This window comes from Callospermophilus lateralis, chromosome 14 (assembly GCF_048772815.1).
Source record: "Callospermophilus lateralis isolate mCalLat2 chromosome 14, mCalLat2.hap1, whole genome shotgun sequence".
Taxonomy (NCBI): Eukaryota; Metazoa; Chordata; class Mammalia; order Rodentia; family Sciuridae; genus Callospermophilus; species Callospermophilus lateralis.
Genome location: NC_135318.1, coordinates 79,400,703 through 79,423,426, shown reverse-complemented (window position 1 = coordinate 79,423,426; position 22,724 = coordinate 79,400,703). Strand labels below are relative to the sequence as shown.

Here is a 22,724-nt window from a genome sequence, read left to right as displayed (position 1 = left end):
CGGCCGAGCGCGCTCCGGCGCCTGCGCGGCCCCGCTCTTGAGAGCCCCCCCCTGCGCCACGCCCTCCCGCATGCCCCGCCCCCTGCGCGTTCCCACCCTCTCGCTGCCCCGCCCCCTGAGCGGCCTCGCTCTGGACAGTCTCCCGCGCCACGCCCTACCGTGTACCCCGCCCCCTGCACGGCCCTACCCTTCCTGCCCCGCCCCCTGCGCGGCCCCACCCTCTCGCGTGCCCCGCCCCCTGCGAGCGCCGCGCGGGCTCGGCTGGCACTTGGCCTCTAGGGCTGTGGTTCCGCCTTCCCATTGGAGGAAGGGACAGCTGCTGAGGCTGGAGACCCGGGGACGCGCTTGCCTTCCACCTGCACGACGCATCGGCTTCCTTATTACGCACTTTAATACCCAACGTAGAGGAGGCGCAATCCTCGGTCGGGACTGTTGTCTTCAGGGCACCCTAAGTGACCTCGCTCCCCGCTCTTTTTCAGGCTTTGAGCATAGACGTGCAGCACACGCACGAGTACGTGTGCAGTGCACAGCACGAGGCTGTATCCAAAGCAGCACCCCTGTTTGCAGTCATCACCGCCTCTCTCCTCTCTGTCGTACACACGTAGCACGCGTATGTGGTCACATCTATGTTAGGTTGCTTTTGTCAACTCGTAAGGCTACTTGTCCCTGTGTGAAGCATCCTGGGACTTTTTTCACTTAACGGGGGCGGGGGGGGGTGGTTAACCGTCTGCGCAGTCGCAAGTAGCTGTGATTTATTTAGTTCCCTGATGGACAGTACTCCATCCATTTTCTCCATGATTGGCGTTTTTCCTGATAGGCTGCGCAAAAAAAAAACGTTCCCCTGGTGACCTCTGCATTCCTGTCACACTGATACTGCCTGTTTCACGTCTCTGCCTTCTTTTGATTTCAGCAGCTACAGTCGATGCTCATGTTGCTGCTGAGGATTCAATAAAGAAGTCATAATTGGCTCTCCATTGTCAGTGGGGAAAAGTTAGACTGAGTCCTGTCAGCTTCTGTGCACGCCCTGATCTCATTCTCTCCCACTGCCCTCAAGCCCCACCCAGCACTCACCTTATGATTCTACAACATTAAACTTTTATGATTACTACAAATACTCCACTACTGTGTTACTAAACTTTTTTATTTGCTCCCTCCTCCTGTAATGCTCTCTCCAGAGAGAGGTAAGAATAGAAGCAAGCATGCTATCTTATTTTGTTGTATTTTTTGCACCGCTTGGTACCAAACCTGGGGCCTCACTCCCTTGGGACCCTACTTCCTAATGAACTCCTTTTCCTAAATCCAGCATTTCTCATTCACATGCATTGTTTCACAATTTTACGGCATATATATGGAATATTGCTTTGCATGACTTAGAATTTTACATAAATGTTATTATACATCCTGCTTATTCCTCTGGAATTTGTCTCCACTTTCCAGTTTAGCGGCATTCCACCCTGTGAACGTGCGGTCTTCATTCCCCAGCCATTCTCCTTGGACGGGATCTGTTTCCCAGGTTTGTTCTCACAGATGGTGCTGCATCAGGGCCCTGGTGAAGCCTCGTGCACATGAGTGGTGGTTCCTATGGAGGAGATGATGCTGTGTCTTCAGTAGGAGCTCTTAGCCACATTTCTTCTCAGGACCTCCATTTCTTATCTTCCAAAAGGCACTAGTTCCCACCTCACAGGGCGCTAGGGGAACGTGGCAATTCCAAGCATTCAAACATCTTGCTAGTAGAATCTCTTTCCAATGCACACGAGTCACTGGACATGAAAGGCCTGGGACCAGACTAGTGAAGGAAACAGTTGTGTGCTCTATGTGTCCTGCTGTCTCTCCATGTCCACCTCTCTGGGTCCTTGGGCGTATGCTGATCTCCTCCAGTTCTGATTTCCCCTTTCTTCTTCCTCTACCCTTCTTTGGAAGATTGCCCTGGTTCCTCATTCTCACCTGGATAAGATTTTCTCTTTGTCTCCTACTCTCTTTAACCATCTTCACATGCTTTTCCATAATCCCCTTTATTATTTATTTATTTGCAGTACTAGGGTTTGAATCTGGGGTGCTATACACTGAGCCACATCCTTAGCCTCCCCTTTCTTTGTGGTGCTGGGGATCGCTCCCAGGACCTGTGCATGCAAGGCAAGCACTCTATCAACTGAGCTATATACCCATCCCTTTTTAATTTTCTTTTAAATTTTGAAACAGAGTCTTGCTAGGTTGCTTAGGGCCTGTCTAAATTGCTGTGGCTGGCCTTGAACTTGCAATCCTCCTGCCTCAGTCTCCCATGTCCCTGTAATAACAGGTGTGTGCTACCTCACCTGGCCCCATAATCTCCTTTAAATGGTCAATGTCTTGAAGCCAGGCCCTACATTTTGTGGGTCTATGTGCCTCAGACCCTGATTATAGTGCTTGCTACATGTGCTGGTAAGTGCATGTGGAATGAGGGAATTTAAGAATTCTCTGATGGAAAGCAGTTTGAAACTAAGGATTTCTTAGAGGCAGGGCATTGGGACCAAACCAAGGGCCTCATGCATGTTAGGCAAGTGCTCTACCACTGAACTATATTCCCGGCTTCATACTTATTTTTGTGAGAACACAGGGACCAGAGGGAATGTGTTTTTCAGTGATGAAACTGCATAGAACATAATGAGTATTGAGGAGAGAACCTGCACTGCTCATCCTAGGTGTGGGCTAGACGCGCACAAGAGCCTTTCTTTGTTAGTGTCTCTGACATTGCTTTTGAAATGAGTGAATGCAGCAGCCAGGGGATGGCTGTTGAAGCAGCAAGCTCCTGTGGCCTCTTCTAGGTGTCCAGGCATGCAGCCATTTTAGTTTGAGCAAGGCTTGGCAAACATTTTTTGAACAATGCCAGAGAGTAAGTTTTTTTCGGTTTTGGGGACTCTGTGTTCTATTCAACTCTGCTGTTGAAGTGTGAAGGCAGCCTTAGAAAATATGTAAATCCAGTGGCTGTTTTCTAATAAAATTAAATATATGGCCATTAAAATTTGAATTTCGTGTGTTTTTTTTTTGTGTGTCACAAAATATTCTTTAATTTTTTTTCCCCAAACCATTCTAAAGGACCCTGGCCTAAGTGAAAGTTAGGGCTGAGGATGTAGCTCAGTGTACAGCACTTGCCAAGAAGCATCAGGCTCTGACTTTGATTCCCAGTATAGAAAATAAGGGGATAAAAAGCTCAACGAACCTCAGTACCAGGTACTGGGGTGCAGAGGCCAGGACCCAGCCAAGGGTGGGTCTCCTGTCACTACAGCAGGCCTCAGGGAAGATGTAAAATTCTGCAGTTCCTAGACTGACCACTAGATGGCGCTCTCCCCAGGCCCGTGGCTCTACAGGGACCCAACAGACTGTGTGGATCTGTTTTCCCTCTCCATGTTCATACTTTTTGTGCATATTCCCTGAATCGTCACCCACCCAGCTGAGGGGAGTTAGTCACTCTGAAGCCTCTGTGTCATCAAGGCTCAGGATGATCATGTAAATACAGGTTTATGGTCAAACATCTGGGAGCTGCAGCAGGCTCTGGAGACAGAGTCTGCCTAGGTGCGTGTAAGCCAGCGGAGGGCCTCCTTATGCTGCGAGGATACTTGCAGCCCCTGGCTCATCTCATGACATGGTACTGACCGCTGTCTCCAGAACAGCCCCCAGGCCTGGCCTCCTCCTCACCACCTTCTTCCACCACGGAGGTGTGTGACAGGGACCTGGCACTACCTTTGCTTTGCCCCAATGGCCTTGAACTCTTGTTAGGGTGTGGGAGCATTGGATAGCCGTGGTAATGTTCTTTGCGCATATGCGTGTGTGTGTGCACGTGCACACATGTGCACACGCGGGCATTTCTGCTGACACAGAGGTATAGCGACAGCTTGGACATCTGCCCCATGGGGTCATTCTTGTTGCTGCACTGCAGACCCCTCTTCTGCTCTGGGTGCCCTTGGGCTCAAGTGGTCTCCCTTTCCCCAGCCTCATCCTCCTTCTTTATTCAGACACACATGAAAGAGACCTTGTGCCTTTAAAGTGATCTCTGATGGGAAAACTCCCAACATGGTGGAGTGGAAAAGGGTCCTCAACCGCAGTGTGATTTGAAGGCCTGGGAGGCTCAGTTCTGTGACCCGAAGTGCCAGTCACACGCAGATATGCCACCCTGGTCCTGGAGGATCTCTCAGGAGGTGTGGAATGAACCTACCTCTTCCATCCCTCATGAGGTATGATGTCCAAGAAAGCTCTGGTGTCCTTCCTGTAGCCTTTCTCTGGTGACCTTCACCAGGGTGACAAGAAATCCCGAGGATTTGGAATGTGCTTTTCCTGAAGACAAGGAGCAGCCGTTCCCAGAGGAGGCAAGTCCACCACAGGGAAGAGTTTAGAGATGTGATGAGAGTCTTTGGTTATCACAGTGACCCCAGGTGCTAGAGGCATGATGCTGTCCATCCAGGGCCACCAGGAAAGACTGGCATCCTGGTGAAAAGACACTGGAGGAGCTGGGGTGCCAGCCAGGGCAAATGGGCTCAGAGCTCTTTCATCGGGTCTGTGCTCACATGTGACCTGGCAGGGTCCGGTGCCTTCTGCCACCGACCAGCCTGCTCTGGGGCCAACTCTCCTGACTCTCTGATGCTGGCCAGAAATGCTGGCTGTCCTGGAAGCAAGGAGCAACCTTGGATAATGAAAAACCCTTGCCTGTCCCAAGAGGCTCAGATAGCCAGATGTGCCTCTCCAGCAGGTGAAAACCCCGTTTCTAATCACCTGGGTCCAGAACTCTGCTTTGTATGGAATCATCGAGCAATTTTTAGAAGTTCTACTATCCACTGAACATTATAGGGGAGATTGTGCCAAGAGACATCCACCATCTCAGGAAGCCATGCCCTGGGCACTGTGCCCTGCGTGGGGTTTGTGTCCCCAGATCAACCCACACAGGGCTTCACTCAGATGTGCACGGTTCTGACCACCCCATCACATCTCTACTGCGGTTGGACCCAAGCATGTGAATAGTGAGCAAACTGGCATCTTAATTTACCATCAAGGTATTAACATTTATTTTTTAGTTGTAGGTGGACACAATACCTTTATTTTATTTTTATATGGTGCTGAGGATCGAAGCAGTGCTTCATACATGCTAGGCCAGTGCTCTACCTCTGAGCCCCAGCCCCAGCCCCACCATCAAGGTACTTTAATTTATTATAAGTTACCTTTCATTTTCTTCCCCCCCTTATTAGGGTGGGATAATAGTTGATTGTGTGTGTGTTTTTTTTTTTTTTGTATGAACTAGTAAATTACACTCCATATGAACTTCATTTCAGAGTAGCAGAAGAGCCTTAGGTGATATGTACTGTGTAGAGAGACTACTTCAATACTTTATATGTGAGTTTCCCATCGCTATGGTAATAAATCAGGACAAAGTTAGTGACTTAAAAACATGAAGTTATCATCTTACAGTTCTGGAGGTCAGAAGCCAGACCTGGGGTTCGCCGGCTGAGATCAAGGTGTCACAGTGCTGCGCCGCCCTGGAGGAGCTGGAGGGAGGGCCTGCTCCGCTGCCTTTTCCAGAGTCCGCGGCTTCTCTGCCCGAGACTCCTTCCTCCATCTTTATGGTCAGCAGCACTGAATTTCCAGAGAGCTCTCGGACTCCGACCCTCTGGCGTCCATTGTGACGACTCCTCTGACCCTGACCCTCCTGCCTTGCTCTTATGGGGATCCCTGTGATCACATTGGTCCCACCCAGATAATCTAGGATAATCTTTGTGTCTCAAGATCCTTAATTCAATCACATTTGCAAAGTCCCCCTTGCCATGTGTCTCGATGCTACAACTGGATATCACAGACTGAGTCACTTATAAAGAAAGCGTGTTCCACTGGTGGTTCTGAAGGCTGGGAAATTCAAGACTGGGTGGCCGTATCTGGTGAGGGCCTGCCTGCTGGTGGGGATGCTTCGAAGACCCAAGCACCATAGATTGTCAATAGAGCATCCCCACATCCGTCTCTCCAGTGCCATTGGACCAGGGCCGCCCTCAGTCCTCCTTGGACCTTGATTGCCCTCTGCACTCCCATCTCCAGATGCCGTTGTTGGATCCATTAAGCTTCTGCCCTCTGATACCTCACGTGGGGATCACGTTCACCACTGTTTTCTTGTTGGTTTGTTTTTTTGTGGTACCTGGGATTGAACCCAGGGGCATTCTACCACTGAGCTACATCCCCAGCCCTTTTGAAAAATTTAGTTTTGAGACAGAGTCTTGCTACATTGCTGAGGCTGTCCTTGAACTTGCCATCCTCATGCCTCAGCCTCCAGTGCTGGGTTTACAGCATCACCACCTGCCTGTCTCGGCATGAGTGGTGGTGGAGACAGTCACTCCATGGACATCCTATGTCAGGTAGTGTTCAGACTCTGGGGATTTGAGCCTGGACATCCCTGGGGGCCTGATTCTGCCTTCAACAGTATTCCTGTCTTTGATCTGGTAAGGTTGCACCCAGGGATGTAACTTAAGCTCTGGTCTCGGGTGGGTCCACTTTGTCCTTGATGATGGCTTGTGCTGAACTTGTTCCAGTCCGTTGTCTACAGGAGAGCACAGGGCCCTGCCAGGCTGAGCTGCTGGCCTCTGAGGGAGGACCAGCTGTCACCAGGCAACGTGGGTGAGGGCACTTCTCTGGAAGCCGACTAGTCTCCTCCATAATATATATATTTTTTTCTCTTGGGAGTGTGTGATGTTTACTCTTTGAGGCACCAGCTTTCACCTTCTTAAGTTGTTGTGCTCTTTGGATCCATCTGAAGTCGCCGAGATACTGTCCAGCCCGTCGGGCTGCGGGAGAACTCCACACCAGGATGTGTGGTCTCAGAAGATTTGGGGTGTGCTATCCGGAGCCACAGGAGAGTGGGGAGAGGCAATTTGCCTGAAGGTCTATTAGAATTCCTGCACATCTTGGTAGTCTGGGGAGGACAATGGAACAGAATAAACAGAGTAGAAGAGCCTTCGCTGAATGATGTGACATGAAGTGCCAAGTGCCAGGCTCTGTCCTTCCATGTGACCTCACTTAATTCCCAAACAAGTCAGCGAGGTAGAGACGGTCACCTTGCTCTTAGGTTTTGTGTCAAGGTGACAGTAACAGACCCTTTACTGCTAAGCTACATTCCCAGCCTTTACCTTTTTTTTTTTTTTTTTTTGAGACAAGAGTCCCATTAGGTTGCCTAGGCTGGCCTTGAACTTGTGGTCCTCAAGCCTCAACCTCCTGAGTACCTCAGATTACAGGCGTGCACCCCTATGATGGGCTGAGACTGGATAATTTGTAACAGAAAACTTACTGACTCATGATACTGGAGCTTGTGAAGTCCAGGCTCCAGGGGCCATGTCTGGTGAGGGGCTTCTTGCTGCATTGCCACATGGTGGAAGGCATCAGAGGAAGAGAGAGAGGAAGGGAGAGAGAGGAGGACGGGAGGGAGTGAGGGAGGGAGAGAGAGCAAGAGGTGCGGGGGGTCGGGGGTGTGGACAACAGACAGAGGCCAAACTTTTATCAATCCTTTCATCAGGAACCCAAAATAATTAACCCATTCCCTTGACAATGGCCTTAATGTGCTCACAAGGGTGGAGACCCTGTGAACCACTCACCCCCTAACCCTAACCCTAACCTTAATGTGTTCACAAGGGTGGAGACCCTGGGAACCACCCACCTCCTAAAGGTCCTGCCTGTCAACACTGTTGCATTGCAAACTAGGTGTCCAGCACGAGGACTCTGGGGACACATTCAAACCATGGCAGGAGGTATCCAGAAACCAGATATACTACAGGGAGGATAAGCCACATCTCCAGACCTGGGCTTTTCTTCGGCTTCCGTGAGATGTGCCTGATGGCTAGGGAGAGTGGCATTTAGTTCAGTGAGGATCTCAGAACTGTCCCTCCACGGCCCTGGCACCAGGCGAGGAGGACAGAGCACGCTGGTGTTCTCCTGGCAATAGATGGTGTTTAAGGGGAGGTTGATGGGTGGATGGAGACAGGGGCCGGTGTTTGTGAAGCTGGCCTTCCCTGTGCCCAGCCTGCCTCTGACACAGCTGCATGGCCAGTGATATTAAGGACAAGACACCCTCGGACCTCCATGCCACCTGGGGGGGCATGCCCAGGACCTCCATGACACCTGGGGGGTATGCCCAGGATCTCCATGCCACCTCAGTGGGCACCCTGGTAATCTCCATGCCACCTGGGGGGGCATGCCTGGGACCTCCATGCCACCTGGGGGGGCACACCTGGGAGCCCCAGGTGGTGCTGGAGAGGAGCAATGCCCCTTGGAACCTGTGCAGTTCTGTTAAGCAGCGTTCCACTAGGCAGAGAGACTGGGGTGGGAGGAGCGTCCGGCTTGGGAAATGCGAGCCTGACAGCTGAAGGGTCCCAGAGCAGCAGGCCACCTTTCCTCTTCCCTTGGGCCACTCTGGAGGTCTGCTCTTGATTGATAGAGGCATCTGGCTGCTAAAAATACCCTCCTGCCCGGCTCCCTGTTCCAGCTCCAGCTGAGCCGACACACGCACACGCACACAGCTTCTTTTTGCAAAGAACCTTTCAGAACTGGTCAGGCCCCATCCCAGGGCTGCACTCGCCCACGGCATCTTCTACTTTCTCCGCTGTGCTGGGTGACAAGCGAGACCCTCGCCCTGCTGCTGTCCTCTCGCCTGCCTACTCCTGCCTCCAGGGACGAGGTAGAGGGGGAGGTGAGGGCCCAAGGCCAAGGGGGCAGGGAAGGGGAGGTGGCCTGTCCATTTATAGTCCTGCTCTTTGGGATGCCGAAGGTGCCGAAATAGCAGCAGTGACAAAGGGCTTGGCTCAGCGCTGACATCCCCCGTGTGCCCGCAGACTCTGAGATGACAATAGGGAGCATGGAGAATGTGGAGGTCTTCAACTCCGAGGGCAAAGGCCGGGGACTGAAGGCCACCAAGGAGTTCTGGGCAGCAGATGTCATCTTCGCCGAGCGGGCTTATGCCGCTGTGGTCTTTGACAGGTATGGGGCCCTTGCTTTAGCTTGTGCCAAACTTTAAAATAGGTGGCTCTCATGGTCACCAGGGAGGGGGTGGTGACCACCGGGTCCTCTTAGCGAAGCGGCACTGCTGCCAGGTAACTCCCTTCTGGAGGCCCCAGCATTGCCTGAGATGTGCTGTGGACTCAGGGTGGTGAAGGTGACCAGCAGCCCTGGCACGTCCTCCTGACATATGTGCCCATGGCCCAGCTGTGGGTGGGTGCTGGGGGGCAGAGGTGGGCGTGGTGCTGTGGCAGACACCTTCTGGCAGAAGAACCCTCCTGTAAATTTCCTTTGATATGTTAAATAAGCCAAAGACTTATAGACATATGTTCAAGAATCAAGGAATTGCTGAGACTTGAAGAAATCAACTGCAAATACACAGGTGACACAGGGACTCATGTGCCCTTCAAAAATCTTGTCCAGTCCTGGTTCCTTCTGCCTTTCCTGAGGTAACCTGTGTGATGATTTAAATGTATTTCTTTCCAGAATGTTCTTGTGTTATTACATACAGTCACTGGCACTTACCAAAGTGGCCTTTGGTTTCTTTTTATAGAGATGGCCTCTTCCTTTAGATGCCCTTTTAGAACCTCTCCTTTCCCCACACCACACACTCCTCTAGGCCATTCCTGGGGGACTGGAAAGCTCTAGACACTTCCTTTCAATCCTTGGGGACCTGCCTCCTTTAGGGATGCATAGCACTGTTCACATTGGTCCAGCTGCTCTGCGGACCCCGGGTTTGAGCTGCCCCATGAGTTCTGCCCCTCAGACTCATGACTCCTGGAGTTGGGGTGTGGCTCAGTGTAGGGCATGCGCTCAGCCTGTGAAGGCCCTGCTGATTCTCCAAGCCATCAAGCCTCGGCAGGGAGGCCTGCTGTGGCCATTGCTGGCTGGTGGCTGTTCTCTGGGTGTGTGGCTGGAAGAGCCACCCCCAGGCCATCAGAGTGCTGCCTTCAGTTTTAGTAGTGTCTGCCATGACCCTGTCCCCGCAGAACAGCCACTTTTAAATTAGCTCTTAAAATTGGTTTTCAAAAGCCCTGCCTGGTAATTAAACGAACATGATGCTTTCTGAGCCTGCAGTTGGTGTGACCTGCCTGATGTTTACGTGGCCGGTTGGTCCCTGTGATTGGCTGTGGCTCCGCCCGTCCTGGGCATGCGCGCTGCTTTCCAGAGACACCTTGCTGGGCATTCAGGGTGTCCTCTCTCTGCTGCAGGCCCTCTGGGGAAGTCAGAGAGCAGGCCCTGGGGGATGGAGCGAGGTCTCCCTCACCAGTCCGTGTGTGTGTGTGTGTGTGTGTGTGTGTGTGTATGTGGGTTTATGTGTGTATGTGTGTGTGTGTGTGTATGTGGGTTTATGTGTGTATGTGTGTGTGTGTGTGTGTGTGTGTGTACATACAAGGAGTCAGCTGGATTTGCAGTTAAAACACAAAATTCAGAAACACAGGGTCTGGGACTGCTGGTCCTGTTCTGGGGCCAGGCTGCCCCCTGACCTTAAAAGAGCACCCCCACTTAATGCCTCAGGTTCCCCGGAGCCCATCTGGGGCCCAGTCTTCTCCCAGGAGTGTCTGGAGCTGGGCGGGTTGTACTGTTTAGTTGTAGAGAAGCTTGAGAAGTGCGTTATGGCGGCATGTCTGCTCTCCACATGCTGTTGTCTCCTCTGCTGGTTATGCCCAGGTGTCAGCATCTGTCCACACAGCTGGGATCTGACCACATGGCTGTTGGGATTTTTTATTTAATGACTACCTATCTCTGGGCAACATACCGTCTTCACGGACACAGAGGTTAAGGACTGCGTGTTCTGCCACTTGCTGAGGATCAAAAATGTAGGTGGCTTCTGTATCTCTGTTACTATGAATAATGTGTTATTAAAATGAAGTAATAACTACAAAAACAGACTTAGAGCATGCTGCAGATAAAATGCTGTACAGTATTTCATATTGTCATTACAGTCGTCGTAGGGTGAAGGGGGTGAATGATCTCCAAAATGATTAAAAGGGGGCTTGGGGCATAGCTCAGTGGCAGGCACATGTTTAGCCTACAGGAGGCCCTAGGAAGGATCCCCAGCAACACACACACACACACACACACACACACACACACACACACTGATGGGGAAAATGTAATAGAGAGTGTTTGAAGTGATTCATCCAAATTCCTCACTGCACAGAGGAGGGAGCTGTTTCTATGGGCATCTCATGCCTGAGACAGCCTGGAAACGGTGAGAGGAAGGCTTTGCCCAACGAGGGCTCCTGCTGAAGCTCAGAGACTGTCCAAGAGAAACACAGCTGGGCAGGTAGGACGGGGTCACCCAGGAAGTCCCTTTGCAGACGTGACAGGCTCTAGTCCCCAGATCGGCAGGACAGGCCTTCTGCATGAGGCCTGTTTTTAGTTGAGTAGTGCATTAAATGAAAATCAGTTCCTTCAATTAATGGGTGGTGCCTACCGTATCCTGTAACACCCTAACTGTTGTGATGAAGCACAGTGTGAAATGGGCACTGGAGACCACCAGCTCCCCCTGGGGTGCTCCAGCCTGCTGCCCCTTCTCCTCCCTTCTGAGTCCTGTGTCCTGCCTGCCCGGAGACCAGGGGTACCCTAAGCTTTTTCTCATACACTCTACTGCTTTTCTCATACAATTTACTCACAGGGTGAATATTTCTAAACCATATGCAACTTGGTTTCTATTTCTTTTTTAATCAAAGGTACAACAATGCTTGTGGTTTTGTGCCAATTGCTTCCTTCACTCTCAAGTTCTTTCTCATCCATGTGGCTTTGCCTAATTAATAAATAAATGAGCTGTGTGTTGTGTGTGCCACACGCATCTTCCACCCCCTGATGGATGGTCAGAGGAGCCTTGTTGCCCTGTCTCTTGGAGGGCAGACACTCGAGGTGCGTGCCCTTGCTGGCTTGCAGGTCTCCGCTGCCTGTACGTTTTGCTTTTCCGCCCAGGGCTGGCGGGCAGGGGTGAGCTGGTCTAGCTCATGCTGCTGAGCCTGGCCCTCACAGCCGCCTGCCACGGTCCTCAGTGTGCTCAGGATGTCTTCCCCTTTGCTGGCTGGACACATGAGGCGTCTGCTTAGAGGTCAGGGAGACTCAGAGAGCAGATGTCAGAAAGCACACCAAGAGCTGGGAGGACTCTCTCAGGCCTCAGCAGTGTGCAGTGTGTCCCATGGTCCCTGGCAGGTGTGACCAATCCCTCAGGCACACCTGCCCCCCCCCCCCAACTTCAGCCTGGCCTCAGAATCCTCCCAGCAGGTACACTGGCGGCCACTGACCATCATCCCAGGAATGGGAACTGGCTTTGGGATGAAGTCCACTTGCCTCCCATGGGTGCCTCCATGGGACTGGGTGCCAGAAAGGAGGGAGAATGAGGTGGTGGGGGAGGGAAGCTTGCATGGAGCCTCTGTGAACACAGAGTTTTAAAGTGGAGAGACACTTGTTTGGGGATGAGCTGCCAGAGGCCCTTTAGCTGTCCCCTCTGAGGGTTCCCAGGTCCTGGGAAGACAGGGACAGGGAGCCCACAGGACCTTGGCCTCATGCCCTCGCTGTTCTGCAGTGGGGTGGATCTGGGAACTGATGATGCTGGATTGATTGTTGCTGTTTAGATTTTTTTTCTACTTCATTTTAGAAAATTTGTAAATTGTAGAAAAAACAAGGAGGGAAATTAAAATGATCTGAAATCCTACCATTTGGAGAAAACTACAATTAACATTCTAATGTATCTCTTTCTGTCTGTCTCATGAAAATATAATGCATATAAAATATTCTCTTGCTCTCCATGGGGTGTACGTGGGCTGAGGGTGCTGGGAGAAGTACTCCCTTGACTGTAAGGTAGTAAGTGCACCTGATTGTAAGGTGTTAAATTCCAGGTAGTAAAATATGGGGGAAGAAGTTTGCTTTAGAATGGAAGGAATATGGGGCACATATAGTATTTTTATCAATTCCAGGACATATATTTCATTTTAACATCTCCAAGTTCATCATGTAGGGCCGGGGGGGGGGTGTGTGGTATAGCTCAATGATAGAGCACGTGCTTAGCAGATGTGAGGCCCTGGGTTCAATCACTACAAGAGTGAATAAATGAATAAAAATAGGCAAATAACATCATAATGGATGCTACAATCTATGGTTCATTATAGTTTAATTGGCAGAATTTTTTGTTTCTTAGTGGTAAATACAAATGGTGTGTTTAATAATCATTTAATACTTCTAATAACTAAAGAATATTAAGTGGTGCACTTAGTTACTTTAGGTTCAATGTAGTGGAGTTATATATATATATTTTTTTTCTCAAGAGTTGAAATTATTTTGAAACCTGTTTCTTTCTTTTTAAAAATATCTTTAATTTTTTCTTTTTTAGTTGTAGATAGATAATACCTTTATTTATTTATCTTTATATGGTGCTGAGGCTTGATCCCAGTGCCTCGCACTGTACCACTGAGCCACAACCCCAGCTCCCCCGAAACCTATTTTCTTTACTTCACAGCATGTTGTGACATTCCAAACCATTAACATCCTTCCACACCTTTTACACACCCATGCAGTGCTTCTTTTGTTGACCCGTGTTTATTAATTTAACCAGATATCAAGGGTGGGTCCTACTCTTTCCTAGTAAGCCTTCCCATAGGTGTCTGATTATTTATTGAAGATAAACTCCTGGAAATAGATTTTTTTTTTTTTTACTTCAAAAGACATTTGTCAGGCTTTGGATGTAGATTTTCACATCACCTCCCCAAAGGGGCCACGCTGCCTTCTCTGACAGTGAGGGTCTACCTACCCGCCCCAGCCTTGATGAGCAGTTATTAGTTACTTTTTTATGTTTTCCAACTTAATCTGTAAAATCTTACTTTACTATTGTTATAATTTGAGTTTTCATTATTAGAGAAGTGAACTTTTAAACTGCTTATTAGTCATCAACATGTATTACTTTATGATTTGGTTTTCTTTGAATGTCCTCAGGTTTTAAGAAAAGAGGGTCCCCACTTAGGACAGTTCCCCACAGTCTTCACCTCTAGACCGTGTGAGGGTGACCGCACCCAGTGGGAGCTGCCCTGTGAAGTGGGCCTGTTGGTCTTCTCCTGGGCTGGTGGGTGGGCAGCCCAGTACTGTCAAGAGGCTGGGCAGTGGCAGCTGCTGCAGCCCCCAGTCACTCAGCTGTCACCAGGTGAGTGACGGACACTCCACAGTGTGCTGTGTTGAGCTAGGGTGTTGGTGGCCAGATGACCACAAGCATCTTTGCCTTTTCTTTGGCTGTGCTGGGAATGGAACCCAGCGCCTGGGGCACCCGGGAAGTGCTCTACCACTAAGCGGCACCCACAGCCCTGCATGCATTTTAACTCAGGATATTTCCAACTTAGGATGTGTTCACTGGCACCTGTCACTGTCACAAACTGAGGAGCATTTGCACTTTCGTGCTCAGATGTTTTACCCTCCTTTATGTGCAGGTCTTCACCACTGCCTGCGTTTCTTGAAATCCCTTCTGTTTTGATTTCAGCTCTTCTACAGTCTTCTATTAGTTTTGACTTTATTTTTGCAAGTCTTTCTTTGATCTTATTTGAAGACATTTTTAGAGGTGCATATTTTCCCTATGTGTGCCTTTTAAAGTGATGTCCAGCTTTGCTTCTTTCTTGTTCCTTCATTGCACTCTGATTCCTATTGTCACTGTGGTTTTCATCTTAGCTGACTCAGTTTGTTTTATGTCAAGTAGAAGGAGAGACAAAGGGCTCAGGAGTGACTCAGGCCTTCAGCAAATGGTCAGGTCCTGGCCTTTTCCATGGGTGGCCTGGGAACTCTTCCAGACACTCAAAGGAAAACCTCCATATTTTTAATTCCAAAATCTACTGGATAAGCCAGGTAACTTATTGTAATATGAATGAAATTCACCACCATTGCCACCATCATCACCATCACCATCATCACCATCACTACTACTACCATCACATCACCACCACCACCACGATCACCACCACCACCACCACTACCTACAACACTACCACCACCACCACCACCACCATCATTACTGTCACTACCATCACCACCATCACCATCACCACCACCACCACCACTACCATTACCACCACCACCATCATACCACCACCACCACCATTGCCATCACCACCACCACCAATGCCACCATCACCACAATCACCATCACCACCATTGCCACCATCACCATCACCACCACCACCACCACCATCACCACCACCACCATTGCCATCACCACCACCATTACCACCACCAACACCACATCACCATCACTATCATCACCACCATCACTATTACCATCACTATCACTATCACCATCACCATCACCACCACCACCACCACCATCATTATTATCACTACCATCATCACCATCACCACTATCACCATTACCATCATCATCATCACCATCACCACTATCACCATTATCATTAACATCACCATCACCATCATCATCATAACCATCATCACCATCATCATCATCCCTACCACCACCACCACCACCACCACCACCACCACCATCATCATTGCCATCACCACCACCATCACCATCATTACTTTCAAACAATGTACAGACCTAATAACTATGTGACCAAACTGGAATGAATTCAGAATTGGGCTGGTCAACAGAAGCATAATACACTTCAAATAATTTTCAAATAATTTTGGAGAACCTCTTGAAATAGCCAACTGAAAATAATGAATTGTCCTTTGAAAGAAAGAGTGTTCTGAACATTCTGTTTCTCTCTCTCTCCCTCTCTCTCTCTATACACACACACACACACACACACACACACACACACACACATATACATATTTTAATTGTCAATGGACCTTTATTTTATAAATTTATATGCGGTGCTGAGACTCGAACCCAGTGCTTCATACATAAGACATAGTCAGGCCACAGGCCTTTTTTTCTGGGGCATCTGAAAATTTCCAGTCCCTTGGCACCCAAAGCCTCTCCTGCCCTGGCCGGGGTGGGCCTGGAAGTGCTGTTACTCCTCTTGAGGTCCCCTGAACAGTCCCCCGTCTTGGATTTAGAGTCCATGTGGCCTGGGGGTTCCTAACTTGGATCCAGGGATCCTTCACCAGGGAAATACCTGAACCTGGAAAGTCCAGCTTTCTATGTGTGGGCATATCCGCTTCTGCCTCTGGGAGAAAGTCCACGGCTTCCATCAGGTATGAGTGGTTCCAGGCCCAGATGAATGCTGGGGCCATTGGCTTTTATGCAATCTTCTGTGGCAGATGAGGAAACTGAGGCTTAGAGAGGTAATGGTCCCCCAGGTCACACAGGGTGGGTCCTAGGGAAGGACTGAGTTGTCCAGGCCATTGGTTCTCATCAGCTGCACACCCACCCCCAAGAGGGCTTCATGGATCTGCTACCAAGCTTTCTTGTGCAGTGTTCAATGCAATTAATGGTATTTCGTTTTTGTTTTGTTTTGTGTACCAGAGATTGAACTCAGAGACACTCAACCACTGAGCCACATCCACAGCCCTATTTTATATTTTACTTAGAGACAGGGACTCACTGAGTTGCTTAGCACCTCACTTTTGCTGAGGCTGGCTTTGAGCTCGTGATTCTCCTGCCTCAGCCTCCTGAGCCACTGGGATTACAGGTGTGCACCACCATGCCCAGCCAGTATTTAATTTTAATAAAAGAAAAAGCATCCATCAATTTCAGAAGAATCAAAAGATGATTATAGCCAGGTGCCATTACGCCTGCAATCCCAACTCAGAAGGCTGAGGCAGGAGGATCCCAAGTTCAAGGACATCCTGGGCAATTTAGGGAGACCCTGTCTCAAAAATAAAATGATAAGGGCTGAGACTGAGAGCAGAGCACTTGCCTAGCATGTATGAGGCCCTGAGTTTGATCCCTAGCCCTGAAAAAGAAGGTCACCGGCTCCCAGGTTCCAGGAATTAGGACATGAACACCTTGGAAGGCTATTTTTGAACCTACCACAACCAGTAATATGAATTTTCTAGATCAAAGTTCATTATAAAGTATAGTGAGAAGAAGGAAGGAGCCAGGATAATTTTGGAGACTTTTCTTTTAATTTTTATGACTATTTTCTGTGCTAGAGATTGAACGTAGGGTCACATATATGCTAGATGAGGGCTCTGCCACTGAGCTATATCCCCAGAGCTTTTAAGTCCTTTAAATAAAACATGACCAAGTCCAGATGATTCTGGGTGGGAGTTAGGGTGGCCGAGACATTGTGCAGACACCTGTGTGCAGGGAAAGCACAAGGGGCAGCGAGGAGGAGCTGAGGACTTTTAAAGAAATGGTCCCAGCCAGGCTGCTTTTGAAAACTGAACCAGAGAGAGCTCCTTTAGACCCAGTGGGGACAGCTGGACCTTGGGCCTCTGGAGCACTGCGTGACCCATGGGAAAGCCAGGATTAGCCCTGCAGACGCAGGACACACATGTGGCCTTTAATCTGGGAGCAGCTGGTGAGTGGAGGGTGGAGGGCAGATGAGGCTATAAATAGAAACAACTTAATAACGGGATTAGAGAAATTCCTGGACAATTAGTTCAGAAAATGCAGGAATCAGTGTCTGTTAGGGTGATCAGGTGGCAGCCTCCCAGGTCTGCCCTTGCTGAGGGCGAATCTCCCCTTTAGTTTGGCATCTTGGCTGCAGAAAGCTGCAGGGCTGGAGTTCTCCACAGTCCTCAATGGCCGACTTAGGATGGGTTGCTTTTTAAAAATTTAGGGAAATCACCTCCGCAGAGATGTCATCGTCACTCATGTGCCTCTGAGGGCTGAGCAGAGTCTCAGGTTAGGGCATGGACATGGCTGGAGCAGGGCTAGCATCCAGGTATGGGGTGTGTGACCTCCTCACGGGAGGAGTGGCAGGGAAAACCTCAAGAGTCAGCCTTTTAATAAAATGTGGCCTGTAATCCCAGCAGCTCTAGAGGCTGAGACAAGATGATCGTGAGTTCAAAGCCAGCCTCAGCTACAGCGAGGCCCTAAGCAACTCAGTGAGACCCTATCTTAAATAAAATACAAATAAGGCTGGGGATGTGGCCCAGTGGTTGAGGGCCCCTGAGTTCAATCCCTGGTACCAAAAACAAACACACAGACAAACAAACAAGAAAGTGGTGTTAGAGATGGATAGGCCACCTCGGGGCCTCCTCCAGGGACGCCATGCCACCCAGTGTATGCCTCGGCACACAGGACGGTGAACAGCAGCACAGCAACGTCCCTCAGGGCCACTGGGCCTGAAACGCACAGTAGGGAGATGTCTGGAGAGAAACGGAGCAGCCATCTCTGCTCCTGTGGCTCCTCTCTCACAGGCCATCAGTGGAGCCCCTGGGCCTGCAGGATGAGGATGTGCACTGAGAGGTCAGTCCATGTCCCCCAAACCTGGTCACTTTCCCAACATCCCTTCCCAATACAGTGCCTCCTGTAATCTCCCCAAGAGCTGGCCACTCCTGTCTCCTAGAGCACCCTGCCCGCCGCTCACCCAGCTCCGACTCACGCAGGAGACCTGGGCCTCCGAGTGTGCACACAGCCCATCTGGGGGGGCCAGAACAATGCCTCCCCCGCCCCCCCCCCCCCCGGTGACAGCTCCACCTCAGTGAAGTAAGGGCTCCTCCCCAACCTCATGGTGTTGCCTTCATACATGTTTGTGTCCCAGCCCAGCCTGGGGGCTGCAGGAGGGCGAGATCAGCCTTCCCTGTGTTCAGGCCCTCCATTACCTACCTCAGTGTGCAGCACATAACAGATGCTCAGTAAAGACTTGTGAAAAGAAGGAGTCAGGGAGGAGTCGGGGGAAGGATGAAGAAAGGAAAGAAGGAGTGAGAAAAGGAATTTGAGACACTGGGTTGTCTGGGCGCTGGAAGGGATGCTCTTGAAGACCCCCTCCCCCAGCATCCAGGCAGCCTGCGGAGCCGGGGGCGCTCTCTGAGCCTTAGCTGGCCCACCCACAGCGTGCACACCTCGACTTTGCATTTGTCTTTGACTATTTCCATACAAGGAGCGGAGCAGCAGCTGCCTCTCTGTTCCTCTTGACGCTGACAGGTGACAGAGCACAGGGCACAGCTGCGGGGTGAGGAGCGAGTGGGGACCAGCGGCCAGGACAAGCCACACAGGCTGCAGGAGGGCAGTGGGCTCTGGAGTATCTGCCTTCGTGCTGGGAGTGGGTGCAGCAGCAGGCACTAGGGTGAGACCCCTGCGGGACAATGACCACCTGACCACTGGAGCTCCAAAGGCTGCGGTGAGGATTTAAAAAAGAAAAGGACTCCACACACCTCTGGAAACTCGGAGCTCTGTACAAAAGAGAGCTGCCACTTCCTGTGTGAAGGGCACCTGAGAGCCCAGGAGGCAGTCTTGCTGAGCCTGGTGGGACCACACTCTCCCAGAATCCAAGCAGTGGTTTGGGGGTTTGCATCTTTTGGACACTCTCCTGGGCTGGGGGAAGGGATGTGGGTATTTCCATCTGGGAGGGGCCCTGGTCCCACCAGGAGGGTCTCCATACCTGGCTGTACTCTCCTCCTCTCTGGCACCTTGGAGAGCAGGAGGAGCTGGAGGAGAGCAGGGGCTCAGAGGTCACCTGACCAACCTCCCTGGGTGAGGGGTGGGCCAGGCTGCCATCCAGGGAGCACCCACCCGGTGCCAGGCTATGCTGGCTACTTCACACCTATTATATCAAAATCATTAAATCCTGAAAAAAAAAATCACCCTGAGGGTAGAACTTCTTTGTAAATTTCTTCTTGCTTTAATTTAAAAGCAGTAATAATGTTTCTTTCAAAAGCAACAAATATTAGTCTAAAAGATATCAAGATGTAGGTGTTGCCATTCCCATCTTCACATAAGGAATCAGGGCTCAGAGAGGTTAGGGGACTTGCTAAGGTCACACAGCCAGCAGATATTGGAGTCAGGAGTTGAAACTCAGCTCTAACTGACTCCAGATTTGACCTTCCACATTATCCAAAAACTCTGGAGGTTTTCCCTGCCACTCCTCCCATGAGGAGGTCACACACACCACTGATGAGGAGAGGTGAGGACCAGAGGGCTTCTCCTTCTCCTTGTTTCTAAATAAGCTTCCCCTTCCTGTCTACCTGGTATTTCCCGGTGTGCTCTCTGGAAGGAGCAGGATCCAGGTTCCTCCCGTCTTTACTTTCTCGCTCCTGAAAGTTGAGGCATCAGTGTCCCCCCAGAACAGGAAGGGCACAACCCCGGGCCCCCCCCAGACCTGGCAGCAGAAGCTGGATTTAGCAGGACCTCTGAGGATGTGTGTGCAGTGAGCCAGGGCCGCGGTCCGCAAGTGCGGCTCAGGGCTAGGGCGGCAGGTAGCCGAGAGAGGGGCCGCCTGTCCCAAGGGCACCGGGATTTGGAGCTAACTTGCAATGCTTCCTGGGTTTCACGGGCCTTTGAAGCTGACTCCAGGCCCCCGGGGAACTGCAGGTTGGATCCCAAGCCTACTTCCTCCCTTGGCTCTGGAGGAAGCACTTGGCTCATACTCGGACCCACGCTAGTCAGGGTGAGAAAAGGCCATCCTGATGATCATGTTTACTATGTCAGATTTGTCCCACGGCACATTTAGTTTTTATGAGAGGAATGAAAGCGTCTTATGGGGAAGTGACAAGGTGGAAGGAGGTGGGACACTGCACTGATAGGCTTACTGATCCCAGGCAGGTGACAATCAGTGATTGGAAGGCTTCCTGTCACTCAGCCTGGAGTGAAGGGTGAAGGCCTCACAGGAGCAGCCAGGGCTCTGTCTCCAGCCTCCTCCCCAAAGTGTTGCTCGTGACCTTGAAGCCGCATGGTCCAACCCTCTGGAATTTATTCTTAGGAACATAATTTGGCTATAGTTCATTGCAAGTGGATTATTCTAAATTCAGGCCTTAGTAGAAGTGATTTAAATCAGCTCCTGGGAGCTGGGGACAAGTGCCAGGCCAGGAAAACACACCCTAGTGAACCTCGGGCCATGCAGACCCAGGACAGGCGGGATAGGGGTCCAGCCAGGGGCAGGCCATAGGGGGCATTGTCTGCACAGTTACAAATCAATGACAACCAAGTCCTACTCATCTGTGTCTACTGTCACCATGACCGGCAGCCTGCGACCATGTCAGACCGTGGGCTCCTGCCCGCCAAAATCCATGTTCTGAACAGTTGCTGTTGACTGACCTTCACATTGGCATATTTGAAAACATTGTCTTCTGCCCGGGGTTGGACTGGACAGACTCTCAGTGGCACTATTGTTCCCTGCCACAGTAGGCCGGGCTGCTGTGTTTGCTTTGAGAGCTGCTCTGGGGACGAGACTCCTTCAGCTTGTGCTGGCCACGTCTCCAATCCCCTGATACCACGTGGTTTAGGCCAAGCAGTGAGCGCAAATGTCAAACGTCTGTTATGCCAGGTGATTCCCTAGAGCTATTCACATTTAAGATTTATTTAATTTATTAATTTTTTTTTGTACCAGTCATTGAACCCAGGGGAACTTAACCACTGAGCCACGTCCTTAGCCCTTTTGAGTATTTTTATTTAGAGTCAGGGTCTTGCTGAATTGCTTAGGGCTTTGCAAAGTGGCTCAGGCTGGCTTTGAACTCTCCATCCTCCTGCCTCAGCCTCCTGAGCTGCTGGGATCACAGGTGTGCACTGCCATGCTTGGCTTAAGATTTATTTTTTATTAAAAAATATTTAAGAATTTGGGGGTTATTGGGGATTGAACACAAGGCCTTCCTCTTGCTACGCATGTGCTCCACCACTGAGCTATACCCCCAGCCCCCAGTATTTAACCTTTAAAACAGTGACCTGGGCACTGTGATATTTTTAATATTTCATAATTTTTGAAGTTTTTGCAAATTTCAATGTATCCATGAAATATGAATGTATATTATATTTATATATGTGACTAAAATATGAGGTATATTAGATGCTCTAAAAATACCAATTTGGGGGCTGGGGTTGTGGCTCAGTGGCAGAGTGCTTGCCTTGCACATGTGAGGCCCTGGGTTCGATCCTCAGCACCACATAAAAATAAACAAAATAAAGATTAAAAAAATGTATATTTAAAAAAACAAATACCAATTTGAGTGTAAGGCATTAGACAGTCCCAGTGTGGGGTGTTCTCTGATGGACGACCCTGGAGGGGACAGTCATGGAGTGCCAAGTGATAGCAGGCACCACTGTGTAGCTTCTAACAGTCCTGCCCCAGGTCTGGCTCGCCACCCTCTTTCCTGCCTGTGTTTCTGTGCCATCTGGTCCTGATGTCCCAGAGGTGGCATCTCCTGCTGCTCCTCCTTCCCCAACCTAGGAAAGGCTCTCAGGTGTGCCAAGGCCTGGAAGCTAACACATCAGCACAGAAGACGCTCTTGATGAAATGGAATGCCACACTACAAGCAGCCAGGAGGGGACAGTGGTGATGCCTCCATTTCCTGTGAGGCAGCTCAGGGCTAGGAGGGAACTTCCGACTCTGATGTGTGTGTGTGCGCCGTCTTGGTGATGGTCTGGTACACAGATGTGTACCATCTTGGTGACGGACTTGTGGACAGATGTGTGTGCCCTCTTGGTGATGGTCTGTGGACAGGTGTACCTGTTGGAACCTATCCAAGTGTACACACTCTCAGTGTGGCCTGAATGCACTTTGCTTGGGGAGAAGGACATGAGCTTTCAGGGGCTGGAGTAGGTTCCTATAGTTTGAAGTTTTTTTTTTTTTTTTTTTTTTTGGTACTAGAGATTGAACACAGGGACACTTTATCACTGAACTACATCCCCAGTCCTTCTTTGTTTTTTCTTTCGAGACAGGGTCTCA

The 22,724-nt window shown here is 50.2% G+C and overlaps 1 protein-coding gene across 4 annotated transcripts in view; it reads left to right on the top strand.

Moving 5' to 3' along the window:
- The first annotated feature begins 8,476 nt into the window (after window positions 1–8,476).
- The window catches only part of Smyd1 (SET and MYND domain containing 1), a 33,226-nt gene continuing 18,978 nt past the window's right edge, over window positions 8,477–22,724 (top strand). For 2 of the 4 annotated variants that reach the window (XM_076832873.2, XM_076832870.2), the window contains exons 1-2: window positions 8,477–8,674; window positions 8,765–8,973. In XM_076832873.2, the coding sequence (XP_076688988.1) occupies window positions 8,837–8,973 (137 nt within the window). In that variant the 5' untranslated portion in view covers window positions 8,477–8,674; window positions 8,765–8,836. Of the gene's footprint in view, window positions 8,687–8,764; window positions 8,974–22,724 lie in introns of all 4 variants that reach the window. The other 2 variants (XM_076832872.2, XM_077105181.1) reach the window with 2 other exon arrangements.